Raw genomic sequence first — 26,347 nt, forward strand, 5'->3', positions numbered from 1 at the left:
ACCCCTCCCTTTGGGCTCGCTCGATCAGTGTTTTGTAGGTGGGTTCGGTTTTTAAAAAAAAAATACAATTCCTGACATGAATCATGAGTACATGCTGTACATAACAATGCTCGATACCCTATGAAAATTTAACTCGCCATTAAACATCTCATTGTTTAAAGAATTTTTGAAACGATTACAGAAACTGTGTTCGACATATAATTTTCCTAAAACATTTTCTTCCTGTCTTTTTCAAAATACGTGTTTTAGCAGGATTTTAAAACAAAAGCAGAACTAAAATTATAATATAATCGTTTGACACCAAATCATATACATATATATTCAACTTGCAGCAAAAACGGAAGACCTACTCGTAGCTTTGCCACGAGCTATGCTCTTGTTTCCTTTTTACAATTGAATTTTCTTCCATTTTTCAATGCATTGTAAGGAATTGCTTAACACATCTCTCTCAGCACTATAGCTCATAGATTTAAAAAGAGATTTAATTTAATATTTTGTATTTTTATTTATTCACACCAAAGCAATATCAAAAAGAAAAATCTCAATTTGGAGGAAAAACACAATTAACCTGGTTTTTTAATGGCTAAGCACACACACATATATATATATATATATATATATATATATATATATATATATATATATATATATATATATATATGGGAAAAAACCTGGTTTTCTTGTAGTTTATCACATTTATATAAACATAATAATGTAAGGTACTTTATACAATTGTGTACCCTCTTTACAATATACGTTTATTCAAAGTTTTAAAATGACTGAAATCTTCAATGTATACATTACAAAACGCATCTTAGCAGCTCGTATATCGTTAGGGAACAGGTAAGACACTACCATTACATGTAAGTTTGTGTTAGTGAACAATGTTCTCTCTCTCTCTCTCTCTCTCTCTCTCTCTCGCTCTCTCTATCCCTCTCTCTCATACACCCTTTCATTCTGCCTTTCAGTCATATATCATAATCAGGACCCTATACAAATGTAAATGACGCTTCTGATTCCGTGTCACCTGTATCGAAACTTAATTACAGAAACAAATAGTTGAAATACAATTAAATGCTATTTCTAAATAAATAAACAAAATAGGCATTGACTTACAAAATAGTACATTGTATGAAAAAAAAATAACAAATAAAAGGGAAAAAACCATTAGCTATAAACCTTACAAAGGTTAACCTTTGAACTTTACAGACACTTTCAAGGTATTTCAAATTCAAGTGCAACAATACACTTATGTATTAACAATGATATTAAGAAAAAACCAGAGAAGTCCAACACAATTACACAAATAAATAAAACATAATATTAAAAAAACCGAAATAGAAATCGTCATTCATGATTATCACTTCTCCTACTTAAATCAAGATAGGCTTATCTGCATTCCACAGATATTTGATAACCACAGATTACTTTTGTTTTTTAACTAAAGTTTGAAGCTTCTCAGCAATATCCTTAAAGGATGGCCTTTTCGCATGTTTTTCCCAGCACTTTTGCATCAAATTGTAGCAGAGCTTTGGCGTATTTTCAGGAGATTCCATTCTGTATCCTGCATTAGAAAATAAATTGTTTAAAACATTTTTAGGTTGCCAATGGTTCTATTTCTTTTTATAATGAATTATTTACCTTTTACTACTTTTTCCTTAGTTTCTTTATCAGTAAAATGAGGGTAAGGACTTTTCCCAGACGAAAAAATCTCCCACATCAAGATACCAAAGCCCCAAACATCACTCGAAGAAATGATTTTTCCTGTAAAAAGAAAAAAAAAAGGAAGTCAATTTATTTTTGGAATCTTTTTTACAATACAATATCATATTCTTATTTTGTAATGCAGAAATGTATTATTTTTGAGCTAACTGATAAAATATTAAACCCAAACTAATATATCAATTTTTTTTAAAAATATTTGTGATGAGCTAATACGAGCTAACACACTCTTAGCAAGTTTACGTCAAAATCAAAAGAAATGTGAAAAAAAACCTGGTAGTTGTGTTATTTCATACTAACAAAATATATTATTTTTAACTATCGCTGTCTTTTGTTAATATTTGTCAGTTGATTTTAATTTAGAGAAACTGAATAGAAACAGTGTTTGAATCCACGCACAAACAACCACTGCTGAGAACACTCAGTAATTAATAAGTTCGATAAGATTTATACAGAGGCATTGTTTTCTAAGAAACTTATCTATGAATACCTTCAAATAGTTAGACTTTAAAAGAGTAGGAACAATTAAGATTTATTTGTAGTTGCATCTATTCTTACGCCAGAGTTGAATAAGACTAGTTCACTTTATTGATTTCCAAAGCGAAACGTTTTGGAATAAAGGGAAGACTATTCAGTCTAAGAAAAAAACAGAACGGGCGTAAAATAAACTTTATTTTCATTTGTTTGTCTAAAATTTCTTGGGTACAATTTTCCAGAATATTTCGATCACATACAAAATGCAATGAACACTTTGATAGCGTTAATTCTGTTTTTCCCCGATATTACTCAACACGCGATTCATATGTAGGTTTTTTCCCTATCTACATGCATAGCTCAAAAAAGAATTGAGTAAAGCCTCAGAATTCATTTTAGAATGGAAATGTGAGTAATAATGCTAAGACACTATTGGACATGCGAAATAATTTATCGTTGATTTTAAAATAAAATGATAAATTCATTACTTTGATATTTTTTAAATTACCAAATTCAAGTGTCTCTGGTGCTGTCCACTTTATATGTAACTCCCTGTCTATTGGATTCTGTTTTCTATGATCTGTTTCGTTTTTTGTCATCCAGAAATCATAGACCTTGACAATACCACTCTCAGATACTAAACAGTTTCTGGCTGCAACATCTCTATGAGTACCAACACGCAGTTAAAGCATTATCAAAATGTTGTAGTAACATACATAGTGTCAATCAACTGATGTGTATAAACTCAATATCATTCATTTATATTTGTATTTTATTTATATATCTAAAACTTTTCATTTCACATATTTTATCACCTATCTGTAAATGTTAACATTTTATGCTATTTTTAATATGTATTTTCTGCACTTCATGAACTATACCCATGGATAAATTTGTTACGATGTAAATATTCCATTGCTGTGGCAACATTATGACACATCCTTGTTCGTTTCTTGGTTGAAAGCGACACATCATTGCTCCGCAAATATGTCAACAATGATCCTCCTGATAAAAAATGTACAATAAGAATATTGCTATTAAACAATGCTGGTGGCAATGAACTGTTTATCTTTTTTCTTATAAAAGCTATAGATAAGAGATTAATATTTATTGAATATCAAATAAGATATAAAATAGAAAAATCGTATGTTGAATAAATACCAGCCATATTTTCTAACACAAGATGAACTGGTTTCTGCACCGACGAATATCCTTCCATTTTAACAATATTGGGATGATTAAAAATGCGTAAAATATAAATATTCTTGAATAATCGAATTTCATGATCATCATTGATGCACACTAATACATTCTGGGTTCCAAACGTTCCAGACAGTATATCACCAGCACTGATCTGTGTATCAAAATAGAATTTAGAAAAGTTCAATTATTCTCTACGCGGCAATGTTTAGGAGCTTAAATGTGGCTGAAAAACAGTATTTCCTTTTTAATCAACGGAACGATAATTGACCAGACGTTTTTCTTAAAATATTTTAGCTATATTGAAAACTATGTTTCAACGTCATAAATGATGCATTTCTGGCGAGGTCGTATGTACTACGTGGTTATGTAAAGTGCATATTCCAACATTGCAAATGATATTATTAAATCGCGTTGGCGTAGATGAATAATAACATTAAATCATAAATATTTTTACTACCTATACTTATAAATTAAGACATTTTGCCATTAAACTATCTATAATCCAATAGGGTTTAGACTTTTTATCCCTCCACATAATATTAAGCTACTAATTTTGGGGGCTTTTTTATATATTTTTGTCAATTTCAGAATACATATGTTAAGAAATCAGTTAAGAAAATTTCGGACAACGTATTTACGAAAATGGAAAAACAAGTATACGGTTCAACACTTAATCAATGTCATTAATGTGTAAAGTGTAGATTTCGCGGGATGTCATCTAGTGTATTATACTTTGGAGTGCTTCCTTCGGCTTCACATATATTTTTCGCTTAAAAATGTATTGTTAAAACATTTTGTTAAATCATCAAAATGAGACACATTGTTTACTAATCAAAAGCAATTTACATAAAAATGTATTAAATCTGTAGTTTTCCCAAGCATAATTAACATAGGTATTTATATTCTCTACCAATTGTACGTAGCTTATTTTTCAAAACTGCATTGATCTTTCATTTGCACCAAGCTGTTAAACATGTATTACATTTTTTCATTCATTTGTTTACTTAATACAAAACTTTAAATCTGCTGATTATTGTGGAATGACTAGATTCCGTGGTGGCTAAACTTTCTTAAAAAGTCATGGGTACCTTCCGTCCACGAATATGCATCTTCTACGGAGTAATAAGTAAGAGTTATAAAGTCATAATCGCTTTAGTAAGTATTGGAAAATGCACAAATATACGTCCCTACGAAGCTATAAAAGTTCAACAATCCAAGAAAATTGGCCCCATGAATTTTAATGATTCCACAGTAGTTGATCATGAATGTTGATATGAATGAAATCGGTAGGAACAATACTAAAATAGCATACATGTAAAATAAACAAGCGCGGTTTTATTCCTGTTAAAACATAATTTACTTTTAACGTTATAATACAAATGGAATGCAGATCGATGACATTATATCGCATGAAGTACAGCCAAGCGACATTATACACATCGCTGTGAAATTAATAGTAAAGCCTTAAGAAACGCCTGTATAAACAAAAAAAGGTCAATATATGTACAATAGTAATCAGAATCAAGCACAACCAACATTAAGCATCATTAAGCATACTTTCTATATGTATTAAATTGAATATTGATAATATTATGATAAATATAAACTGCTCATAACTGCTCATGCTTGAAATAATAAAATTCATTCATGTTATGGGGAAAAAAGACTCCAAAGATATTCAATAATTGTTATAAATCACATGAATCAGAGGTATCGTATTCATTAACTGAAAAAAATAATAAAAAATATGAATAGTGTACGAAACAGAAAGAAAACTTACATTTTCGATTTTTTCACCCAATTTAATTTGACAAATATCTAGTCGAGTCGATGGATTGGTTTTCGATAAAGGTTGTCCAGAAGAGACTAAAAAGTCTATCAAGTCAACCAATGTGGATTCAGTACCTACTATGCCCTAAACAAAGAAAATTTCATATCATTAAACCAGCATCGTATTATTGTAAAACTCATTAAAAGGTAGGGGAATGCTATTACAGTTACAGGTTTTTATCATGAAAAAAAGGATGAAATCTATTTTTAGAAAGAACAATTAAAAATTCTTAAATCGAAGGTGATCTTAATTTCACCAGATCGATTGCTCTTTTATTAAAGATTATGAATTTTTAAAGGCTTGCTTGCAAGAATGAATAACTTAAATCAATTTAACACACACACACACACACACACACACACACACATATATATATATATATATATATATATATATATATATATATATATATATATATATATATATATATATATACACTCCACTTACAACAATATAGTCAGTAGTGATTTTGAAATGGCAAGGACATTTATGATAAGAGGAAATAAAGTAACGGTCTTGTTCTGCGGTGGTCATCATTTCCCTAACAAGAAAATCTCCATTTTTCTTTAAAAGCTGTTCTGCTTCTTTCTTCGGAATAAATCCATGAAACCAGGTTTGCTTCATGAAATCCTTAGTCCCAATTTCTTCATTCTTGCAAACAGGAAAAAATTTGTTTGAAATGAGAAATATTTTTACCGAAATACAAGTAAAGTTTATTTCTAAATTATATATGACATGATTATGAAAAAAGAAGTAGTTATCCTAAACCAAAACAATTAGAAGTAACTGCAAAAGTAAACCTAAATGGTTTCAGTTTTTAAAAAAACTAGGTTTACTTAAATCAAGTAATTTTGTTAAAAGGGATATATTCGATAAATACAGCGAATCTAAATGAAAAAGGAAGGTACACAACCTGCACTTGTTTTAGCCTTATCATAAAGCATTTTGTAGATTTAAGCAAATAATTTTGATAATAACATTAAAATGTGAATACCAGAGATTCCCCACTAAACGCAATTATAACTGTGTTAAATCACAGGTAGTACCCCTTGCTAATATAAAAAATCCCCATTGTTTTATATATAATTTAATGTTCTGTGAATTTATAGAAACATGGAATCTACAATAGTTCGCTGTCATAACAGCCCCCCCCCCCCCTCCGATGCTGAAAAATGTCTCTCTTCTGTAACTGCTTATTGTCAACCTTTTCTTAAAAAGGTTAATCTTACAGTGAGTCTACCAACTTATTAACTTAAGGACACCGTGTATTTAGATTGACAAAAATTTCCACTGATGTTAATAAAAAACCATATATAGTGTGCTATAGACTTTTTATTGTAGTGGGTTTTTTTCACTTTCAAAATATGGATCAATGACCAATTTGGTTAGTTAAAGGCCAATGAATATATTTTGAACATTTAAGAAAAATCCCTAAAATAAAATTACACTATGAAAAAAAATTTCCTCAATTGTTAAAATAATACAAATTGCTAAACTCTTTTAAAATAAAATACAGTAAACGAATGGCAGTGACACTAAATAAATATAAAGCATTAAGTTTTCATAGACAATTTTTATAAATTTTCCAGTTCGAATTGTCTCTCTCAGTTTTAAAAATCCTTACCATTTTTGATTCAATTCAATTAAAAAAAATGAACGATGACAATACTGAAAATTTTTACATTATGTATTAAACTAAATATATTGACCTTATTCCGTTGGAATAAGATTTATATGAGATCAATAATCAATACTTTGAGACATGGTATCTTAAATCGTTTTTAAGCATTGTTAAATGTTTCTGTTGTGTGTGCTTAACGTTTATTAAAATAAAAACGTGAGATAGATCAACAGAATAAATGAAATTTATGTTGACTTACAAAATATTAAAATCTTAACTTTTAATAGCACTGACAAAAATATTTAAGTGAAAAATACTTTGTCCGAATTTCCTCTGTTTTTCTAAAACCCCAATTTGTTTGAGCCCGATTCCATGATATAGTAAAATTATCAAATGTTATATCAATAATAATTCATTTCATTTATACTTTTTGTGTTTAGAACATTGTGTACTCATAGCATTTAATTTCATAACAATCCGAATTCGAGAACCCAAACCCTGAGTAAACAACGTCCTTAACATACCGGTCAGGGATGGGGTAATTGAAAGAAGTATTTGTAACTGAGAGTAATTAATTAAATTTTTCAAAGTAATTGGAAGTAATTTGTAATTACAAGTAATTGAATGTATTTAAATACATTCCAAAAAATATAATGTATTTTCAATTACTTTTCAATTACATTTCAATTAATTTTTGCAAGTTAAAAGTTAAAAAAGGTGTCATATTCAGTTCAGTTCTTCATTAATTTTAAGCTTAAAGCAGTATATTTTATCAGTGCAAATAAATATAAACAAATATACATATACATGTACAGGTATATATAAGGTTAACAGGAAAATGACAGACATAAACTTAATAATAATGTTTAGGTTGCATACCTGTTTTAAATTGGCATGTGTTTATACACTAATTAATAAGTGTCTAATTATGTTTGATGTGTTTATACAACATGACACTCTAGAAAAGGTCTAATTTGTTCAGGCCTGAAGCCCTAGATACCCAAGAATAAATGTATTGAATAAAAATTTAGTATAAAAATATTGTTCAGAACCAAACATGAACCCAATGACACTGTATTAAGTACCCATTCTAATGTTTATATATTATTTTAAAATTAAAACTTTAAAGCAGAGTCTATTAATGATGATTAAAATGAACACAAACCTTTAAAGACATCACCGTAAAAAAGTTTTGTGTGTCTCAATTCTGTTTAAATATGTATTTATTCTTAATATATTAAAAGTAATTGAAATGTATTTAATTACATTTGTCAAAGTAATTTAAAGTAATTTATTACATTTGAAAAAATCAATGTAATTGTAATTGCAAGTAATTGACAAAATTTTGGATGTATTTGAAAGTAATTAATTACATTTCAAAGTAATTGACCCCAACCCTAATACCGGTGCATTGACAACAAGACGTATTGATGATTAAAAGTGTGATTTTAAGTTCGAACTTGTTCAATAAAATGTGGTTATAACGAGCAGTATTCAAAATCTAAGTCAATGGAGGAGTGATACCCTCCATGTGCTCTTTGTAGTATGTAGAAAAAATCCAGGAAATTCAGTGAATATAAATGACCTAATTGTTAGTATGATAAACGTCAGTCAAGGTGTTTGTATCGGCCATAGAACTTACAAAATGATGACTTAAATCGATACCGTTGATAGTCTTGTTTTATGAACTTGTTTGACAAATGCTTGCCTTGTCTTAGAAATTGATTATACGTAGAGCATGCCCTTTGCGTATCAAATCGGTTAAGAAAAAAAACAACTCCATATGCAGGTGGTAAAGGTTAATTGCTACATAAAAAGGAAAATTGACGATAGAAAAATTGAATTCCATTTTATGAAAAGTGATATCTAAATTAACGCCTTCCAGAAAAGTTATTATAATTTTTTTGTAATGAATTCTCATATCAAGCAGTATTTTTTTTACGATATTAGATGATATAGAACCATAATAGAATGTTTCATTAACATTCATGTTTGGTAAGTTTCATGAAAATAAAAATGAATTTCCGTCTTTATTTTTCGCAAGGGTTATAATCACGAGCAAACTTTCGCAACAACCTTCAAAGTGATTTAAATTTAGATTTTTTTAAATGGTTACATGAACACTGAATAAACAAAATACGTACGTTGTCTTTGCTATCAGCAAGTGTACCAAACAGTGATATAATTTCTTCCTGTTCTATACCTTTTCCTTTAAAAACAGGCGTATTTCTATCGACGATAAAAGGACGCGTATCCACCTGACATATTCCTTTGTATTTTAAGATCTCTCTTGGATCATTTCCATCTAGTAGCAACGTAGTTGCTTTAATAAATTGTAAAATCTCTTTTTCTTTTTTAACGTTCTTGGACGTTTTTGCAATATTTTCTTCTCTATGGTGGCATAGTTGGCTCTTTAGTTTACTACCAACTTCCCGCACAGCTTTACAAAGTGAATCTTCATGAGAAGAAATTGCCTGAATTGTGTCATTGTAATTATCTTCGTTAACACTCGATGTTTGCTCCTTTAACGCAGGCAGTATGGTAGAATGTATTTCCTGAACTTCTTTGGCTATGTTTTCTTTCTTTTCTTCAATAAAATCCTCAAGTGATGTGCAATTATGTTTTCTGTGATCACCAGTTACACATGTGGAACAAATCGGAGTGGTGCAATCTTTACAATACAACTCGCATGTATTTTTAACATGTTTGTTACATTCAGGAAATGACTGTTTAAATATTTTTTTGGAGTCGATTCCAGATTTGCATGATTTATTTTTTTCAAAATGGTTAGATGTACAATTCCAGCACATTGTTAAGCTACATTGCTTACAGTAAAAGTGTGCGTAATTTCCACATTGAACACAACGTACTGCGTCTTGGGCAAATGACAAAGGAAATGTCATTGCTAAATCTACAATATAATGGTTTTAAGAATGAAAAATGACTGGAAAAGTACCGTAGCTGCTATCTTACAAGAGTTCTACGGACCAAGACACCTTAGTATAATGCATATGAGGTTTCAGAAGAGAAGTGGGTGGTAACAAAATAGTCCAAAAATAGGAATTATGCTAATTTCTGCTCATCATTACTATTTTAAAGATTGCCTGCTAAATGTCAATTAATATAGAATATTTTAAAACCTTTATTCATATTTATCCTATTTTCAGACACACCCTGCTTCCATGTGTAAGTCAAATGTTTGAGGCTTTAACATATATCAAAGGTTGCTATTATGGAGAGGAAGGGGATTTATTTTATTATTTTTGCCATTGGTTGTACACTAACCCACACATACTTTCGTTAATTGTTCAATGAGGACACTAGCCAAGTGGCAAATTAAGAGGGGGCACAACTGGCGCGCGCCCCCACTACTAATGTCATTTAAAATAAAGTTAAATTACACTCCTTCTAGCGAAAGAATTTACAATTTATGAATTTTATTACAAAGGCTTTGGAAACTCGTGGAATTTCTCTACATTAAACTGATTTCAACGGTGTAGTATGAAAAATTCCATTTTTAATTAACCTCTCCTTGAGTCAAATGTGACCAGTCACCATACTTAAAGTAATTGGTTCTACAAGGTAGTGTTGTAATTTACAGTAATTCGTACCCCTGCCCCCCCCCCCCCCCCAAATTAAAAGGCTGCCCAGGTCCCCCGTCCAAAACCGGCACCCACTTTAACTTCAAATTCCGTATCCGCCCCTGGGACTTCCTACGTTTTTGTTTGATCCATAACAACATTTATTGTGTTTTTCTGTTAGTTCAGAATTTAATTTGAAAAAGACAAGGAATGAATTACTTCCAGTGACAGATATGTAAAGAAGCACCTTAACCTAATCATTTTTTTTCAATAATGACTTCCAGTGACAGATTTACTGATATGTAAAGAAGCACCCTTAACTAATCATTTTTTCACTAATGTCAACACACTAAAAAAAACATATTATTAAAATTACTTTAAATTAGATTTTTCCTTTGTAAAGAAATACCAATTTTCTTTTAAAAGCAATTTTGCTATTATATTTTATACCTTCTTTTATGCAAACTTCTTCTTTTTCTAACTCTAGAAAAAGGAAAACAAAATAAATTATTTTTTTTGTAAAGGTATAGTATTCGAATATTTAAGCAAAATTGTACATAGAATATTGTTTTACCTGAAAACACAGTGCTTCCCACAAAATTTTTAACAGTTATTTGGTAGCTGTTATTTTCAAGCTGACTTTTTTGTTTCAAAACTAGCACTGGATGAGGAAGAGAATTTGTGGTCCCTTTGTATTCCTCATCACTTACATCAATTGGCTGAAACCTATCGTCACACATGCCTTTTTTATCCCAGCGAATTTCGAAAGGTGTTGGTACTGATTTAATTGTTGCCGTAAATGTTTGGCTTCCATTTTCTTTATTTTCAGTCCTTTCAATAGAAATCCAAGGGCGACCTTGTAATGAATATGTAATTATTTATATTACTCCTCTTTTATTCTGTACTGGGGGCCATTGCAATAATTTTAAAATTATATCAATATGTACATTCAACATCGGTTATGTGAAAAAAGTCATTCAAACTTTTGTGTTCAACAGCAGTGCATGGTTGTTTTTAAACCCTAAAAAACGGTATAAAAGTGTTAAATTCCGTCATTTTTCACCAGTACGTGACTCAAAATCAGGTCTCTATATACGTAAATTCTTATAACCGAATTCATTATAACCGTAAAAATTTGCAAAAAATGTGTTAACAATTTTACTGGGGACTCTTTGCAATATCCCATATTTCACATTATTAATGTTCGTAGTAAACTCTGTGTACCAGATATAACTCAGTATTTTATTTACTGATTGTGTTGAGAGATAATAAACTGTTTTAACTATTAAGGTATATTTTTAAAGCAGAATTATATAAATTCTAATGATATACCTAGAACAATGGCGTCACTTGTAGTTGACCCGATTGAGTTGGTAGCTGTAAGTTTGTAATTGCCAGCATCTTCTTCGCCGACTTCTTTTATGATCAATTTTTTATTTCTAAAATCAAATGATATTCGCCCCCCACTTCCTTCAATATCTATCTTCTTTCCGTCTTTAGTCCAATACGCATCCTGAATCGGAGGTGAATCGGGAAACAGAAACACGTTACCACACAAAGTTTCTGACTGTTCTTCGATGTTCGACATCTGACTAGTTGTGATATTTGGACGACCTGATATATATATATAGGAAACTCATGATGGTTGATAGTGAAACTAGTTGAGTTTATTTCGGTGTTGTGATTTTTCACACACACACACACACACACACACACACACACACACACACACACACACACACACATATATATATATATATATATATATATATATATATATATATATATATATATATATATTATTCAAATAACTAAGAACATACTTCCTGTTATTTTAAGTTCAATTATGTTGCTAACATTTTCTCCAAACTTATTCCAAATGGCAAGACGATAATGTCCTTTGTCGTCAAAAGTGGCTTTTGGAATTACAAGGACTGGAGTATCGTGAACTAGGTTACTGCCGAAATAGTTTGGTTTTGCAATGTCAATGCAAACAAAAAGATTTCCATCTAGCCTTTTTTGCCATTCAAATTTCTCAGCTCTCGGATTTGATACAACTTCAGACATAATCTTAATTGTAGATCCATATTCAACGTTTTTATGATGTACTAAAATTTTAGCACTTGGGAAATCTGCAGGAAAAACAGTATCAGTTGCAATGACATGACGGAAATGGGAAACGTTAATTCGTATGACACCTAGTTTATAGCTGACAAATATTTTGTTCATATAAAATATATTCAGGAACATTAAAAATATTAGTCAGAGAAAGTGAAACCAAAGGATTTTTATACGCTTGGTCACCACTGACCCCAAAATATCTTAATCTGAAAATTAAATTTGCATATTATTCTGAGACAAGACATACGATTTTTGCATGCACATGAAATTGATATTATAATATGAATACTGAAAAGATACAACTTTTTTAACTATTATAATTTAAGTAGATATGGAGTCAACATATATAACAATTATTAAAATATTAATGAAATATTACCCAGCATTACATCTTTTTGTACTGATCCAACATCATTGAAGACAATACAAGAGTACTCCCCAGTATTCTCTTTCTTAGGAGATTTTATTGTATAACAGCTTTTATTAACATCGAACTTCTTGTTATTCTGGTCCAGCAGTACGCCATTTTTTCTCCATTCTATGCCCTTGACATTAGGTGACAGCTCTAAAGTTTTATAGCTGCAGTGTATAGTAACTTCATCATGCCCGGTTGTAACATTCAAATCGTGTAAAAACGGTGGATCTGCAATTGTTTAACTCTTTATAACTTACAAGACTTGAATGATACTATGTTTAAGTGAATAATGCTTTTATTTCGAAACTTTTACCTCCAAGTACATGCAGCAAAATGGTATTGCTGGACTTCTCATGATCAGTTTTGATTGTTAGAACGGCCCGATATTCCCCTTCATCTTCTTTACGTACTGACTGTATGACAAGTATTCTGTTTGTACTTCCACTGTACTTCTCATTCTGTGTGTTTATATCCTCGAAGTCATAACCTTTCAGTTTTTGCCATGTTATTGACCCACATACAGATTCTGTTTTTCTCACTTTTGCCTCAAATTTTGTTATTCCTCCACATATTACTTTATTCTCACCTTTTATTGAAAAATCTGCATCATCTGAAAAAAAAAAAAAAACAAATAGAAATTTCACACATGTAGGTGTTAAAAGGATACTGACATTTATTTTTATTTTTTTACAAAAAAGTTTTTAATATTAAAATTCGTGAGTAAAAAATTTGCAAATGTATACAATTGAGTCTAAATTAATATTTCATTTGTCCTGACTTTTTATGATTTTTCTGCGTGATAACCGGAATTTAGAAAAATGCATTTGATGGTGTTCATTCAAAACATCAGCAAACATGCAGATTTTTCTTGCAACTTTCTGATCTAACCGTTTAGTGTTGTATTAACAGTTTTGAGATAATGGGAATTTATATATTATATCTTTATCCTTAAATATTTTTATTGAATCTTGATATTCATTCACAACTCAGCAGTGAGGCAATGCCGAAATTGCAAGATACATGTTCAAGTTCATACGGTTAATGTCATGTATGAAGCATTATCAAGAAAGTTCTTGATGAACTGTAGCCAGCATTTTTCACGTCCGTATTACCAATATCAACAGCAAATCCAGATTTTTTTTAATGAGGTATCCAAAGCTGCTGTCAACAATGCGACAACATGACATTAAAGCTGACGTCTCGGAAAATGTGAGGAACAATACAGTTTATATTCAGTGGCTCACAACCAAGCTACCAATTCAGAAAAGGCAACAAGAAACAAGAAACCAAAATATTTGTCCGTTGTGGTACCAGCACAGAATGGGGAAAAAAAGTTTCAAAAGCCCAAAACATTCTTGTGCGGAAAGACTCAACATCTCCCGATAACGATAACCTGGTCAGGCGTATAGCTGGATACGCATGTGACTGAGCGCATTAGCTTAAATAAACAGTTCTGCAGAGCATCGATTAACAAAAGTAAAAATTTCAGGGAAGATCACGTCATGATGGAACACATTACAAGGCAGCTGGAGGAACAACATCAACCCACCACACGATGATAACACTTGGTGTAGTGAACCAGAGTATGGAAGCATGATTAAATGTGACAATGTAAGATATCCTTTTTAGCTCACCTGAGCTGAAAGCTCAAGTGAGCTATTCTGATCACATTTTTTCCGTCGTCTGTCTGTCCGTCTGTCTGTCCGTCTATCCGTCTATCTGTCCGTCTGTAAACTTTCCACATTTTGAACTTCTTCTCTAAAACCACTGGGACAATTTCAACCAAATTTGACACAAAGCATCAGTATAGAAAGTTGATTGTAAATTGCAGATATGAAAGACCGATCTTTATTCAAAACGGAGAAAACTGTAGAAAAAGGGGGGTGCATTTAAAAATAAAATCTTCTTCTCAAGAGTCAAATTAAACGTAATTTTGCATAAATAATCCTTATGGAAAGGAAAATATGAATTGCAAAAATTATTGGCGAATTCTGTTTCAAATTTGAGTAATTTACGAAAATAAAAATAAAGATAATCGCGGTCAATCAGTTTATTACTTTAGGTTCGGTATTCCATATCGAAAACGAAAGTTCTTTGTACGAAGCAGCCATGTTTGAATGTTGATGCATGACAAACGGGTCAAACTGACAAAGATTGCTTGTTGTGCAACAGTTTACGTGCAAAGGGATACTTGAAACATGCCAAACCTATTTGTGCCAATTTCGTGAAGTGAATTGAGGTTAAATCTTTCAATGCTTTGACATTTTCACTTGTGACGGCGGTTTTACGTTGTTTTGAATATCGTTTATGCTTTTTAACTTAAGGGGAAACATCGCCTGTATTTTGGAATTTTTACGTATCGAATCAAATACAGACTTCAGTAAATCAAACAGTTAATTGTTTAACTGTACAAAATGAGCAAAATCTGATGCACTAACAACATATTATATTACAAATACTATACATTCTATTGATAATTCGGTACGATCTCTACGTTATGGTCGATTATAATGCAACGTGCTTTGTTAAGAAGCTGTGCATTTTCAGTCTAAACGGAGATTGTTTTTGCTGCTAGAAATATATAGGTACATATATATTATAAAAAATAAATTGTGCTCTTTCTTTGTTTTAGTGCATGTTTCTTCTGTTTTAATTGGGATTTTTCGACTTTCGGTCGAAAAGATCTATTGTTTTCGTCTTTTTTTATTATTATTCTCGACAGGATTTGTGTCAGCGATTTTTTGAAAATGAAAAGACATATTAAAACATTTATACAACTGTCTTAAAGCAATTGTTGATGACATGCGTATGTAACGTTTTGGACTTCCAGTTCCGTTACTTCCGGTTTTTACAAGGATATCACTAAAAATTGATTAAAACGCAATATCTTACTTACTTTTTGAGTTAGAGCATTCAAATTTTAGAATAAGATGTATCTTGTCTAGTTGTACAAATTTGTCAGTATAAACGTTTTTTCATTTCTTTTCGTTTTTAAGATATTTGACCTCAAACTTGAGAAAAGGGGGATAAAAAGGCAAAAAAATTCAAATGACCTTAGAAATTTAAGAAGACGCCTTGATATTGTTAACGTAATAGTAGTTAACATACATTTTAAGTCTTAACAAAAAATATATAGTACTTCCGGTTTTATGGGTTGATGAAAACTGTCTATAGGAGTTTCAATGTTAAATTGAAATCACGCGTTCCACGTTTTCTCAAAAAGTTAAGTTAAGATCACAATATTTCACTAGTATAATGACACAAACAATTCGCAGACCGGAAAAGGTTTTAGGTACATAGTTTTGAAACATTAGGGTTCTGCAGGGGTTAACGTTCAAAACAGCCCTTTTGCTATAACTTTTTTATTTCTCTTACGATTTTCAAAATCTTTTCAGTCTATTGTTCAGAATAAAGAGTACAATCTTAAAATTATTGTCTGAGGGGCCATTTTTTTACTCTTTATAGGGGTTTGAAAGGCCTGAAGATCACAACTTGTTTAAATTTCAAAAAAACATTTTTAGAAAGAGTTATCTCGCTTTGCTCTAAGAATATAGAGCATAAATACTGTAGGCATACCAAATTTGGTGTTTAGGGAATGAATACTTACTTCAATATGATTTTTTGAAAATATTCTTCTGGAAATTAGAAGTGAAGCTACCTGTAAAGTTCTGGAGTTATCTTTCTTTTCATATTGCACTACTCATAAGTTCCTATCTAAGCAACTTGGGATACCAAGGCGTTTAGAACACTTGGAAATAAATTAGAGAATATTTTTTTGAACATTTAATTAAAAAGGGATAATGGGGCTGTCGAAAAGCCCTTACTTTTTGTTGAAGACAAAAAAGTTCTAGTTGTCTACAATTTTCTCTTTACAAACCATATTCAGCTGTGTCAAGTTTCGAATTATAAGCAAGATACAGAGCTTTGCTCGCAGAACTGAGGCCATGCTTTTGTTCATTCTGAATAGGAAATGCCAAGTTTAAAAATCTTAAGTTCAATGTAATTAACTCTTATGAACAAAAAACTGACTCAAACCAAGTAGAATTGTGAGTTCTGTATCTTGCTTATAATTCTGCGATTGACGCTGAAATTTCGATTCATCACTAGAAATGTCTCACTAAACGTTAAAAACTAAAAATTAAAAGGATGATATGCTGTAACAACTTTTTGGGGCCCCCTCCTTATACGATGAATATACACCAACTTTGTTGGTTTTTCAGACCCAATAAATAACAACGACCTCTTTAAAACAGTTTAAAGCATTACTGTTACGAGGATCAATGTATTATCACTGTTCTTAAGAAAAAAAATTGAATACGGTTATGTCTGACTTTGCAAAAACATAGTTCCGACGCCTATGCATTGATTATACATGTAATAGCTCTTTAAAGCAATATGAGCAGCAATTTTCATGTTGAAATTTATTTTTACGAAAATGTTGTTTTCTACTGTAATGACAAAAAATATAATGTTTTTTTAATTTCGGTTAGCCATATTTTTGTTGAAAAGGTCGTTAAAAAGCATTAATTGGAGCAAGATTTAATTTTTGTCGCCCTGTACAAAAATTGACCTGCTATATATTCCTTAGAAGAGAAATCTTTCCTCTAACAAAAATAAATGATTTTTTTTCCAAATCTTATCTATCATAAAAATTGAAGTTACATGTAGACTTATCATTCTAGCAGGTTTTTGCAGAAAATAAAATTCTAAAAAATACAGCTTATATTGCTTTAACATATCAGATGATAACATTTTTCATTCGGGATAAAACGTACCACGAGTTCACGCCTGGCAAAAACAATCGTTTTTAATGCGGATGACCATTCAAATTTTTGAATGTTCTTAATTTGAGCGTCTTGAGGTACAATTTTCTTCTTTCACATGTAGGAACTTTTCAAATAAAATACAATAACTAGCTAGTACAATGTAGTTGAATATGAATATGTACCTATATATATGCATATTCTCATATATAATTTGATTGTTTTATAAAGTGAGGGGGCAAGACTAAAATAAAGGGAATTGAAGTTAACAGTGTACCCCTACCAAACATTTAGTTTTATATCTTGCATAGGATCTTATTTTTGGTAAAAATTGTATTTCATAGGAGTACAATGTCAAAGTTTAAGTGTAGGAAAATATGTGTAAAATTTGGATTCAGTTTATTTTATGGTATTCTTTTTTTGTTTTTTCTACCGAGGGGCCATATGGCACAATACCCTTTGTACACCCATATAAAGCCATTGTTGCTCAGGTGAGCAATGTGGCCCCATGGGCCTCTTGTCAGTGGTTTCACTATCCTTTTGTCAACATTCGACGTAAACCTCGTGGAAAATGGCATTGCGCTAGTTTTGATACCTGACTATTAGGACTTGTTAAATGATTCCTGTTCTGTCTCTGATCAGTACTCTGATTAAAATAATACATTTCCTGTTGCTATTAAAATGAAATAAACTTGAATTCTGTCGTTCATTTCTTTGCAGAATTGCAAAAATTTGCAGAATGTAAATGCAATTCGATGTTTGCTAGTATTAGATCTCGCCAAAATTTGTGTTGCAGGTATAGGGAAATCTGGCGAGCGCTCGCTCTGTTGAACATGCCTCTGTCCATGATACAATATTAGATGTATAGACCTTTCGTAACAAAGAAAAATGCTTTCGATATACATAAGAGTTTGTTTTATGATGATTTCTTTGTCAATTACAATTGCTCGCGAGCCATATACATTGACGTTTATTGATATACGATCGATATGCTGTATAAAGCCTAATCAGGCTAATACATGGATATGTATTTTTGTCTTAAAATATCTAGGGCAAAGGACTTATGACTACTTCGGTTTAGTTTTTTAATCATTTATTAATCAATTGTTCGAAGATTTTCTGGAACTAAAATTTGCATCGATTGTTTTTGTTCGCGTAACTGTCGTGTAAAATCTTTAGAGTTGCATGCGCAGAAATGTAATTGATCGTGTTCATCTTATTGGATGTGGAAACATATAGGTACAATTTTGATTATTTCTAAAGCAACATCAATTGATTTGATCTGAATCACAGTTGGTGTTATGTCTTTTTCTTATAATACTAAAGCATAGACATCTGTTTTCTTACTTTTCGGCCCCCTCATCTTAAAACGATATTGTGAGAGTTCATGTGCATATTTGCCAAGGTGATTGATGAAAAAAGCATGTCTACTAAATATACTGTACTATATAAGCAATTAGAGATCTTTTAACGTTGTCTACTTTGATTCTCCTAATGTTGTTTTCTTGCAGTTGCAGTTTATTGGGAGAAACTGATTAAATCATCATAATTGTCATATTTTAAAATTTAGACGAATCACATGGTCGACGATTATATTTAGGCAGTTGGTATGCCCGGTTTAAAAATTAAAAGACATACAAGTAACATATAACGCGCATTTTGTATCTAACGCGGCAATAAATCTCTTTAAAAATACAGTTATTGCAGAGATTCTAAAGATTTTTACAGGGGGTTCTGGGGATTAATTTCGTTTTCCGGGGAGGTGGAGGATCGATGTTTTCTTACTCGGTTATTCAATCATTTTTCTTCAATTATTCATTTTTAAAAGAACTGGAATGGCAGTATTTCTTTTTAATGCAGTAAAGTACGAAACAGTTAGTCTCGATGAGTATTCGACAAACATGCGTTCGCGTGAAAATGAGTATGCAGTACTCAAGATATTCGGATGAACGATCTCGTTCCAATGTCGTCCATCCGTTTTTTTAGTCAAACTGAGAGTTACGTACCTGCAGCTAGAGATTGTCTGACTCTTATTATTATTTATCACTTAAATTATTTTCTTTCATAGAGGCAGTTTTCACGTAAATGAACATTTTTCCTTTAAAACAAAATTGGGCCCAGTATTTAGTGTTTTTATTTTTCAATTTAAGGGTATAATAAAATTTTGTTGCATGGAAAAATGTTTTTTACGTCGCATTCTTTTTAAAATTCAAAAACATATGCTCAATAAGCTTAGATTTACGGCAAATAAACAATCGTAAAGAGATCCTGAGAACAACTAATTTCTTCTTATTTTTATATCAAAAAAATTTAAGATAAAATTGTGGATGTAAGATGAATGTAAGATGAATATGTAGTTTGTTCTGAAGGTTTATTTTTAATAATATTTATCGGGACCAGATCTGTTTGTTGGTTTGTTTTGTATTGAAAAGAGGGATACAGAATCCTTATCATCATAGACTAAAAGCATGTTGAAAAAAAGAAATATTTTATCAAGCAGTTCTTATGCAAAGATCAGGCATTACTCTATCAAGTTTTCACAGCTATCAGTTACTACTCACTAAAGGCGAAATACATTTCTAAAGAGATTATATAGGTAACTGATAAATAACATGGAATTCCAGCTTGTCTTCCGCCACATGCAAGCAGGTGTGTAATCGTGATTTTAAAATAGGTATCATGGCCGGAGGGAGGGGTGTCACCGGTACTACAGTAGAATGTACATTGTTAATTAATAATTGATGTTGAATTACTATTAACTAAAAGACAAAATCATAAGTATCGATTGAAATACAGTCTGGAAAGTTAAGATGAAAAACTAAAATGCCAAGAAGTTTTGTTTCAGAAGATGTTCTCTCTATTTGCTGGACGATTTCATTCGCTTTAAATATGGTGTAAGGATGCATGTCTAACTAAGTGTACACGCTCACACTTCAGCCGATTAAAAAAAATAACTGTACATGTATGTAAGATTAATACTTTCTAAAATATTCGATGTTATATATATATATATATATATATATATATATATATATATATATATATATATATATATATATATATATATATATATATATATATATATATATATAAAATTCCTTGTGTATTCCGGATACACAGTTAGAGTCTGCTTTCAGGGTTGTACTTCTGATCGAGGTTTACTCTCTGCGTCCACTTTGGGTTTACTCTGGGTCCATTCAAGGAAACCCAAAGTTAACCTAGAAAGTAAACCCAGGGTTTAGTTGGGGTTTACTTTGTGTAAGAATTGGTCTGAATGGTACTGTGTATATTTATATATATATATATATATATATATATATATATATATATATATATATATATATATATATATATATATATATATATATATATATATATATATACATTACTGTTTTAATTCTGTGATCAAGTAAAATATGTACTTACCTTCTCGTTCTTGCTGTATACTACCCAAAATGGTTTTGCATGCTTCAAAGTGCTTGACAGTAGTTGGATACCTTTCAATTTTTACCAGTTCTGCTCGATAATCTACACTCCACTGAATTTTTTTTTGAAATCTAGTTATTACATCGCTTAAATCTTTCCAAATAACTTGAAACTTGGGATAAGGAATAGCCGCGGAATCAGCATGGGCATGGTAACTGTTTCTGAACAATCGGAGACGTTCGATGTCATCACTCATCTCAGTATCATTGGCTTGTGGCGGATTTCCCCATCCATTTCTTGGACTCGGTAAAACACATAAATGTGTGATAAGTTTGTAAAGCAACGTTACATCAAAATCTTTATAATCAGGTTGTTGAATATAACAAACTTGACGTTGGTCGTAACTAAGCTTATGACTTCCTTTCAGTAAATCTTTACAAGAAGATATCTTATTGTATAAATCTTCAGGTTTGATTTTGTTAGCCAAAATGTCAATAAGAGGCAGTTTTATAAAGTCTACACTGGCTACTGTAACACATTGGAAGTTCAAATTATCACGTGATAAAAGCGGAGAAGTCATACTCCTAACTTTGTTGTTGTATTGTGGATTTTCAGATAGTTAAGAGACGAATCTAATTCTTTTCCTGCTGTTTTTTTTGTTGTTGTTGTTGTTGATCTGACCAGAGGTCTGCCATTGCACAAGCTGGTAAGATAAACAGACGTATACTTTAAAACGATAAGTTTTCTATTATATTGAATAACAACATTTTTAACGATTATTTTGAATAATACATTGACTATTTGTTGACTTTATCTTCATTTATTTTGATATAATAACTCAAAGAAGATGTTTTTACGTTTTTAATATGACAGAGGAGAAAGGTAAATATAAGCAATTTCATTTATACGGAAGTTTTTGAGAATTATAAGTCATTGCCTATCGTTATACATGTCGTTAAAACACATGCATACAAACTCAATTGTGTTGGACATTCATTTGAGTGTCACGTGATTGCGATTGCCGTCTAAATATAGTTACAGTAGATTGGCACATGGAGAAAAGTATTTAGCGAACTATATATGATTTAAGTCAAATTTAGCCCCATAATTAGCGATTTTTTAAAGTGGTTCAGGTAAATTGAATTGTTATGTTCTAGAATATTTTATATATGTTTTCGCCTATATATTTACTTTCACTGGCGGAATATGGCGTTAGAAATGATGCTTTTTTCGTAATTCAATCACGTGACCCCGTCTATTGGTTTACTGTCAGCCGATGTCTCAAACCGGAAGGCACGCGTAGAACACATGAATTGCGGCTACGCAAAAGAAAATAGAGCAGAAAGTTTTCATGCATTTCAGTAAATATGTATAATAAAAACACGCATTAAATCTTTTTAAGTCCTCTGTGTATAAACAAAATTCTATTTAGAAAATAAACAAATACTAGTAGTTTTATTGATCGAAATATTCTTGCTCGGGTTCAAATGTGGAATGAGTTACGTAACTGAATGCACAGCGCCGTTGACGATTCAGTTCGTGTACGAGCTCATTAATCAATAGAAGAAGTTAATGGTGGAATCGAAATCAAAGTTCCCAACGCAATGTGCCATTTTTGAAAAGTTGAATTTTATTTTGAAAATCTTTCACCCTAATACTACCAAACTTCATGCACAAGCCGAAGTTAAAATCGGGACGGGTTATACACAGATGCTTTACAAATTAAATATGTGTTTCTTTGGCTTCCAGTCTACTTGCGGTATGACTGCTGTTCGTCTCTAAAGCAATTTTGTACAAAGAAAATAAAAACAAGTCTGAATTTGCCTTCTCGTTCGTTGGCTCTTTAGTTGATTAAACTGAATTTAAATTTTAAACAATGCATTGTAAGCAAAATGTATAATAGATTATACATTTTGGAAGACATTTACATCATATAATATATACAATTTTATCGATTGAAGAACCAAGTTAAATGTTAATGTTCATGTTTTCCGGCTTAGTTGGAATCAGGCTTGGGGTACATTGTAAAATAATGCATTGCATTACCATTACTTCATGAATTGGGGCATTAAATAACCATTACCATTACTTAATTTTCTTGAAGTAATGCATTACATTACCATTACATGAGTAAAGTAATGCATTACCATTACTTTGTGAAAAGGCAATAAGTTTTAAAAAAGTAATTTAAAAACTAAAAAAAGAGTTTTTGTAAATATTTCATCAATAAAACATGCTTAAAATATTTACAGGTTCATGTTCATGTTTACTATCAGGTTCAAATTTAATGACTTATAAAAGATTGCTGTTGCACTTGTAGTTCTCAAAGTAAGGTTGGTCCCGTAACATTTACACGCTAATGGCAGAGTTGAAAATCTCTGTTATTTATGTCTCTGATTTTCGGAGTATGATTTTTAATGAAAGGAACGGTTGTATCGTAATTCATGTAGGTGGTGCACGAGTTTACACAAAAAAGTAGTAAGTGGCGAACGGATTTATTTTTTTTACCTAATAATTTTGCATGAATCGCAAATGAAGAAAATCGTGTCAGATAAGGCGGTCTTAAAAATCAAAATGGCGACCGTGACAAATCTTTTTATTGTCAAAGTTCTTGGAATCTTATTGTAAAAAAAAAATATTTCTAACGTCAGGTGCCTGTGTTTGTTATCGGTATACAAATGTTCACTTTGTTTGTTAATTTAGCAGTTTTAGAGTTTTCGGGGTTTTCATAAAACTTTTATTACAGATACCGTCTGACTTGTGGATTTTCCCTTGGATCTCAAAATTGAATAAATCTAATGATTAAAATTATCTACTTTGATATAGTTGTTTTATTTTCCCGGTTAGAAGTAATTTTTTAAACTTTTCCTTGGGGTCTTATTTTACATAATATACCGTTGTGTCAATTTTCTACAATTATGAAGGGCGGGATAGAGTAAAATTTAGACAAAGTATCAGACAATTGCAAAAAAGCCGAATTAACATATATTGTAACAAATAATTCAAACTCATAAATTTTGGAAGCATATTCGAGGAAATCCAGGACAATTACAAATTCAAACTTTCAAGACTACGTCTTTCAGTACCCTCAGTACTTTGATTTCTCACACGTAAGTACAAGTTTAATTCATCAATTGGTATAGGTTTATGGCTCTTAGTTTTCAGTAAATGTGTTTTTCATATAAGGACCATGCCTATCTTCATATATGTTTATTTCATTACTTTATATTGCTTTTATTTAAAATATGTATCCTTGGGCTTTTCTTTCTTTCGATTAATTGATAAATTGCTAGTCATTGCAAATTATGAACAATGAACATGGATGGCAAGACCAATGAAGCAGCATTATTCTGTTAAAACCTTTGATATAAGAAATTACGATTGTAAAAACGCCTTATAAAAGATATGCTTGTTCACGAATAACAAAACTGTACACCTACAAATACTATCATTCGAATTTTGACGCCATTTTCTTTATCCTTAAATTTGATTGGTTGACTTCCTTTCCCTCTAAAGAATTTCACAATAATGACGTCAGACGTCAATAATGGAGACGAAGGTACGAGTTCTCTCTCTCTCTCTCTCTCTCTCTCTCTCTCTCTCTCTCTCTCTCTCTCTCTCTCTCTCTCTCTCCATTTGGTAGTTTAAGTGTCTAATAAATTCCAAATACATGATTAAAAGTTGAAATTTTAAACTTGTTCCTTTAATTCAAAACCCTGCCCATTATATGCATCAAACTCAAAACAAGTGTTATTTATGGAATATTTACTTACTAAATTAATAACAATTGATAACGGAATAATTATACACCATTGTAATGAAACGTTTATCATATAGCTATGAGAAAGATAGCTCTTGCATTAAGAGAAACTAGGTTCCTTTTTTGGTTTTATAGAAGAGTTTTCCCTATCACAGTCATTTGACAAGTGTATATAAGTGAGGTGACAAAAATATATTGTTTAAAATCATGCCTTGTTACATAATTTTTAATACTGAAAGTGAATGTCAACCGTCAAGTTTTATTTCAGTTGGTAGCTAAGTAGAACATCAAACCAAATTGGGTACAGTATTTTTTAAGAGTTCCTACTTCAAAACGAAAGTAAATTTTCTTCATAGGGCACTTACAATTAAATTTAATTTCAAAATTATAAATGACGATGAAACGCTTATCAAATAGCTGCGTCAGAGATAAAACTCTTTCATTGGGAGAAACTATATGTTCCTTTTTTGGTCTGATAGAAGAGTTTTCCCTATCACAGTCATTTGACAAGTGTATATAGGTGAGGTGACAAAAATATATTGTTTGAGATCATTACTTACTTCATTCACCAACATCTTTAATAGTGAAACCGAGTGCCATCCTGGTGTTTAAGTTATTTTGGTAGCCTAACTTGAACTTCAGGGAAAAATGGGTGCAGGGTTCTTCTTACTCCAAAACGAAAGTAAATTCTCCATATAATGCACTAACAATTAAATTTTAAATGATAAATGACTTGAGAAAAATCAGTACGCTTTAAACAAAAATCAAAACATACCTAATACATAATTATTGCAGTCGAACAATCCACTACGTTGATAGTTAAGCACCTCCAAAACTGATGAATATTAATGTTTCAGTGAAAAATCACCGGATCGATCCGAATGATCACCGGATATGAATGCAAAATATGTACATATAAAAGCCGACGTGAATTCTGTAAGACCCGGATGCATAGCCTACATCCACTTCTTTCGCAAGCCCTCATATTTCGATTCTGGAAAAACGTGTAAATGTCGGAACCAAAGATGGTTTACGCTTCGACTCATGTTTCGACTCCAGTTTCCCTGAATTTTCGTAACAGACCTACTATTTCTACATTTTAAACATTATTGCATCCATATATCACAAACAAATCACCACTAACCCGCTGTCAAATCATTTTCGCAACTCCTACATCCCGGTGTTATATAGCAGGTTTTCCCCCATAGTACATGTAGCTTCTACCCCCGGAAAACCTACTATATAGTAGCCTTTCCCCCTGGGGGGAAAAGCTACTATATCGTAGCTTTTCCCCCATAGTAGGGTTTCTCCCTCACGTTTTTGGTTCAGATTGATGGAAATCCAGTAAGGATTAAAATTAATGTTCTACACTTCCAGCTGGTTCCACACATGTATAACTGCATTCATTTATAAAGGTTAAGTTTCGTTTG

The 26,347-nt window shown here is 31.2% G+C and overlaps 1 protein-coding gene across 1 annotated transcript; it reads right to left on the reverse strand.

Moving 5' to 3' along the window:
- Positions 1 to 787: 787 nt before the first annotated feature.
- On the reverse strand, positions 788 to 25,604 carry LOC128172332 (uncharacterized). The gene is made up of 16 exons (XM_052838122.1): positions 25,478 to 25,604; positions 21,158 to 21,860; positions 13,282 to 13,578; positions 12,933 to 13,196; positions 12,256 to 12,564; positions 11,765 to 12,046; positions 11,007 to 11,288; positions 10,883 to 10,915; positions 8,996 to 9,762; positions 5,678 to 5,881; positions 5,180 to 5,314; positions 3,358 to 3,550; positions 3,078 to 3,201; positions 2,705 to 2,859; positions 1,642 to 1,764; positions 788 to 1,564 (listed from the first exon to the last, which is right to left on the reverse strand). Exons 2-16 carry the CDS (start codon positions 21,735 to 21,737, stop codon positions 1,425 to 1,427), a joined length of 3,888 nt encoding a protein of 1,295 aa, XP_052694082.1. The 5' UTR covers positions 21,738 to 21,860; positions 25,478 to 25,604; the 3' UTR covers positions 788 to 1,424.
- Between the last annotated feature and the right edge of the window lie 743 nt (positions 25,605 to 26,347).

The sequence above is a fragment of the Crassostrea angulata genome, chromosome 2 (genome assembly GCF_025612915.1).
Source record: "Crassostrea angulata isolate pt1a10 chromosome 2, ASM2561291v2, whole genome shotgun sequence".
In the NCBI taxonomy this organism is placed as follows: Eukaryota; Metazoa; Mollusca; class Bivalvia; order Ostreida; family Ostreidae; genus Magallana; species Magallana angulata.